Source organism: Gadus morhua, chromosome 16 (genome assembly GCF_902167405.1).
Source record: "Gadus morhua chromosome 16, gadMor3.0, whole genome shotgun sequence".
In the NCBI taxonomy this organism is placed as follows: domain Eukaryota; kingdom Metazoa; phylum Chordata; class Actinopteri; order Gadiformes; family Gadidae; genus Gadus; species Gadus morhua.
This window is the reverse complement of record NC_044063.1, coordinates 9,409,274-9,414,229: the sequence shown is the minus strand read 5'-3', so window position 1 is coordinate 9,414,229 and position 4,956 is coordinate 9,409,274. Positions and strand designations below refer to the sequence as shown.

General features: G+C 45.5%; 1 protein-coding gene across 1 annotated transcript in view; it reads right to left on the bottom strand.

The window, feature by feature from the left end:
• Nucleotides 1-835: 835 nt before the first annotated feature.
• Nucleotides 836-4,956, bottom strand: part of LOC115561270 (unconventional myosin-VIIa) — a 51,643-nt gene continuing 47,522 nt past the window's right edge. The window contains exons 44-50 of the mRNA XM_030381187.1: nucleotides 4,918-4,956; nucleotides 4,260-4,366; nucleotides 3,613-3,798; nucleotides 3,102-3,218; nucleotides 2,852-2,935; nucleotides 2,387-2,506; nucleotides 836-1,954 (exon numbers count right to left, since the gene is read on the bottom strand). The exon at nucleotides 4,918-4,956 is cut by the window's right edge and continues 49 nt beyond it. Of these exons, the coding sequence (XP_030237047.1) occupies nucleotides 1,862-1,954; nucleotides 2,387-2,506; nucleotides 2,852-2,935; nucleotides 3,102-3,218; nucleotides 3,613-3,798; nucleotides 4,260-4,366; nucleotides 4,918-4,956 (746 nt within the window). The 3' untranslated portion in view covers nucleotides 836-1,861. The remainder of the gene's footprint in view (nucleotides 1,955-2,386; nucleotides 2,507-2,851; nucleotides 2,936-3,101; nucleotides 3,219-3,612; nucleotides 3,799-4,259; nucleotides 4,367-4,917) is intronic.

Here is a 4,956-nt window from a genome sequence, read left to right as displayed (position 1 = left end):
CTCCTTTCTTATTACTTATGATTATTCAATGTTATCACGGTGGGACTAGCAACAACCATCGGATATTGATCAATTACTTCCCAAGACTGTGCTGTTAACCTTTCCTAAGCAGCAGATCCGAACTGTTAACTCTGAACTTTCAAGGCAGAGTGGTCGACAGCTGTAGGAACATCAACTCCACGGTTGTCAATCAGTAGCTTAGCAAAGTAAATGTATGATTCACTTTCAAACAAAGGGTTCCTTCAAATGCAGTAGGATGCAACGTATACTTAATTCTAAAACCCTATGTTTATAAATGTATTGAAATGTCAGGGGTCAACATTCTAATTCTAAATTGTTTAATGCGTAAGTGTAGAAACAGGCTATTCATAGATTTTGTCTTCCAAGTATTTCTGTAATGTAAAAGAGAGTTATGACCAAAATATTTATTCTTTCTCCCTAAATCTGTTATCTTCTGTAACTGAAAGTATCACTTCTTAACTCACCAGCTCAACCACCAAGTGCTACAAACAGCTAGCCTGGCTATTGCCAGACCAAGCTGAATCGTTGATTGCACGTTGGTCTGGGGAAGCTGCTGTCATTCTCTTCAGCACAAGAGATCAATGGGCCTAGTTCAAATGACTGTACGCAATTGGCTGTTTACAGTCGCTTCACTGTCGTCATTGTGTGAAACCAGCCAATAGCGCGCCAGGGGGAGAAGCCAGCTTGGTGATTGGCTCCTGCAAAAACGTATCTAAACTAGAAAGAAATGTATTGCTCTTCTCCAGACCCTTCTGCAGGGCGAACTCAAATCGCTGGCAGAATGGGTGGGGCTATCCAGTCCTGCAACACATGGTCATGGACAAATGAATTTATTAAGACACGTCACTGTAACAACATATGATTGACAAAGACTGTACAAAAAGCTGTTTAGGCTCACATAAAGAATGCTGGGACATTGTTTTGAAGTAGAAAACAAACTAATTAAGGCAGTACATATAGAGACAGTAAAACGAAAGAATGAAAAAAAAAAAAAGGAAATCACGAGATGGGCATTAAATACATCAATTCAATATATTAAAGATTTTAGTAGTGCTTGGACATTGCTAGACTTATTCATTAAATCCTTAAATTAACAGTATTACCCCGAAATGTCTCCAAGCTAGAGGATGGGAGTATTAAGTTGACTATTTTAAAAGGCTAGTACACGTCAGATTGGTGAAGGATTGGTCATTGACATCTTTTTAATTGAACTATATGAATAAATGGGCTTGTATAAAAACCTTCTTTGAAGACAACTTCCTTGACAACAGTGCTCAACAAAAGTAAACTGAAAACGGAACTGAGTTTGTTAGAAGCAGACGTAGTTTGCTGCTTTGAGAACTATATTTCACCTTCCTAGGATCTATTCCCCATCAGACAGAGGACAAAGCTCATCTTCATACAATTTAAAATACATCCAGTGTGTGTTCCAGAATATGGATCAGGTAATTGATCAGGTGCCTAGGTCGGTTCTCTTGCTGGGCGGTGTGTGGATCTGTATCTGATCCTGAACCAGATCCTGAACCAGACCCCAAGTAGGGCATGAATGACGGGGAGTGGGGCGACTCTTCTAGAGGTAGTCGTCCTCGCTTGAGGGCTCGTCCTCATAGAAGTTGTAGTAACCGCTACTGGGGCCTTGGCTCGGGCCCTGGCTCGGGCCCTCACCGGGGTCGCTGCTCGCCGCCGAACTCTCCACGGTGAACTTTGACCCCACCGAGCTAGGCGAGGGACTGCGGCTCATCCGCCACAGCTTGAAGGCGAAGGTCCGCCCCCAGCTGCAGGGCTGGCCAATGGGACGCAGGAGCCGGATGAGCTTGGCGGCCTCCTGCCAATAGGACGTTCACTTGTTGTGACTCCGCCCTGAGCGCTGCTTGCTCATGGTGGTCAGCATCTGGCTGATGTAGGAGGTCAGCAGGTCGTCCATCTTGTAGCCCTGGTGACCAAACGCACACGTACACACTGTATTACTGGAAAGGTATGTGGAAAGAAATCACTGAAATACTGGAAAATACATTTGAATAGAAATGACACTATTAGATTGTTCTAACAGCGTCGGTAATACAGCGTCTTCAAGTGAAAATCAATGATTATCGATGTTTCACCATCTCAAAAGTCAAACATTTCAAAATCAACCAAATTTCTCTTTTAATTCCAAAATGTTGCTTCAGTGTGGGTTTGGGCATGCACTGCGTATGTATGTATATATGTGTGTATGTGTGTGGGTGCGTGAGAGTGTGCTAGTATATATGTGTATGCGTCTGTGTGCATGCATGTTTGTGTGTGCATATATATATGTGTGTGTGCATGAGTGTGTGCATATATATATATATGTGTGTGTGTTTTTGCGTGTGTGTGTGTAGCTCACCAGCGAGGTCTCACAGAGCAGCTTGCTCCCTCGGACCAGGTTGCCGATGGTGATGTGGAAGTAGGTGTTCCCGCTGCTCCAGTTGGAGATCTTAGTGAAGGGATGGGTGATCAGGATGTCCTGATGAGGCGCACACACAAACACACACGCACACACAAACACACACACACACAAACACATATAAACACACAAACAATTATATATATACAGACAGAAAGAAATCGATAAAAAATATCGATTAAAAAATTAAAATGTATTTGTATATTGAAGATGAACTGGTATTGCTTCCCACAGATTAGACAGCGAAACACCAAAAGGGGTTTCCTTCCCCTGGATAAGCCCATCAGAGCTCGGAGTCTGACTCTGAGGGAGCTTTTGAGGAGGGTCAGCATGCAGCTTGCGTCGCTAGATAGCCTCATACAGTATGTAGGTTGTTCGGTGGTTTCCATGGAGATGATGGTTTACCTTGGTCTTGGGGTCGATGAGGCTGACCCCGTGCTTGTTGATGGCGATCAGCAGAATCTCGGGGAAGTTGGGCTCTGTGGTTTGCTAGAGAGGGGAGAAGAGCGACAGGATATATGTCTTTACATAAATAGAATAAAATGTATAAACATAGAATTCATGTGATAATTCATTTTAAAGGATAAATGACAGGTAGAGAAAGGTAAAAAAATAAGAAAGGGATTTTACAGACACACATGGCTGCCAGTCTTACCTTGACCTCAAAGAAGGCGGAGCCAAAGGTCGGCCATTTGTAGATGAGCTTCAGGAACATGAGTTTGGCCTCGTCCCGTGATTTCCCCGACTGCTTGTTAAAGTACGACACTACAGACTACAGACACCCACACGCACACACATAGACAGGCACACACACGCACACACACACACACACAGAGGCACGCAGACACACAGAGGCACGCACGCACGCACACACACACACGCACACACATAAACACGATCACACAAATAGACAAACACGCACACGCACACATGCACAGACACACACACGCACACACACACACACAGACGGACACACACAGACGCACGCACACACACAGACGCACGCACACACACAGACGCACACACACAGAGACACGCGTACACAAACATACACACAAGCACACGCACAGACACATACACGCACACACACAAACACACGAGCTTGGTCAACACAGTATTAACCCTTGAAGGTATAACCTTTCAGTTAGGCGGCGCTGGAGTTTTACCCGTTTCCAGTCGTCGGGCGACATCTGTCGGATCAGATCCTGGGGCACGATCTCCCGAAGCATCTTTGGGATGGCCGGGAAGTGGGACTTGTCGTCTTCAAACTTGACCCGGTAGATGAGGGCTCCTAGCTGGAATACTTCCTCCCGGGAACACTTGTGGTACCCACGGAGGTACTTAGGCAGCTCCTGACCCCCCCCCCACCACCAGGAAGGAGCGCCGAAGGAGGGCCGGGACAGAGAGGAGGGCAAGGATGGAGACGACAGAACTAGTCAATGTACAATGTATTGTTTTTATGAAGTAGGTCAAAATATATTCATCATCCAATGCTTATGCTTTGAATGGCTGTCACAAACACAAGATTCATGAAGATTATCGTTAGCCTCATAGCATAATTGCCTAAGTCCTATTTTAAGGTTAAATTTGTATTTAACGTCAATAATGCTAAGGTCAAATTTATGACTTAGGCATCTATATATATATTTACTCTGTATGGAGTTCATGCTTTTGAGGTAGGCCATGCAGTTGTGTATGCATAACCTTAAATATTACAATATTTCTTTGGCCTGTCACAGACATTTTAAACTGCCCTTTTCAGGTAGAAGTCTATTTATTGTTTGGCTCTTTCTAACAAACAACACAAACACACCTGGTAGTAGTGAAATATGGAGTCTGCAAAAGCGTCCTTCCCTGGAACCGTTGTGGTCCAGAGTTTCTTCATAAAAAACACCTGGTAGGTCAGAGAGGGGACGATCCCTGCATGGTAGAACGAGCAGGAGGAACACAGAGAATAGAGAGAGAGAGAGAGAGAGAGAGAGAGAGAGGGGGGGAGAAAGAGAAAGAGAGAGAGGGAGAGGGAGAGGGAGAGAGAGAGAGAGAGAGAGAGAGAGAGAGAGAGAGAGAGAGAGAGAGAGAGAGAGAGAGAGAGAGAGAGAAAGAGGGAGGAAGGGGAAGGGGAGAGAGAGAGAGAGAGAGACAGGGTGTGAGAGCGAGACAAACAGCGCGAGAGAGAGGGAGGGAGAGAGAGAGAGTGAGAGAGAGAGAGAGAGGAGGAGGATGGAAAAGAAGAGAATAAAAATTGTAAACGCAGAGGAGAGAGATGGGGGAGAGAGAGAGAGAGCGTCCTCAGATAAACTACAACGTTTCACCAGGTCCTCTGACAGGCAGTGAATAAACCGCGGTCATCACCTGTGGAAAGTACTGGAATGGGGGGGACAGAGAATTACAGGCATGGTAAGCTTTTAGTGGATCATCCCGAGGGAGGACACGGGAGTCAAACCCTCAACCGAGGCCTCTGGGGGGCTCACCTTCTTTAGCCGGCCGGGCCTTCTTGATCCAGTCGGTCA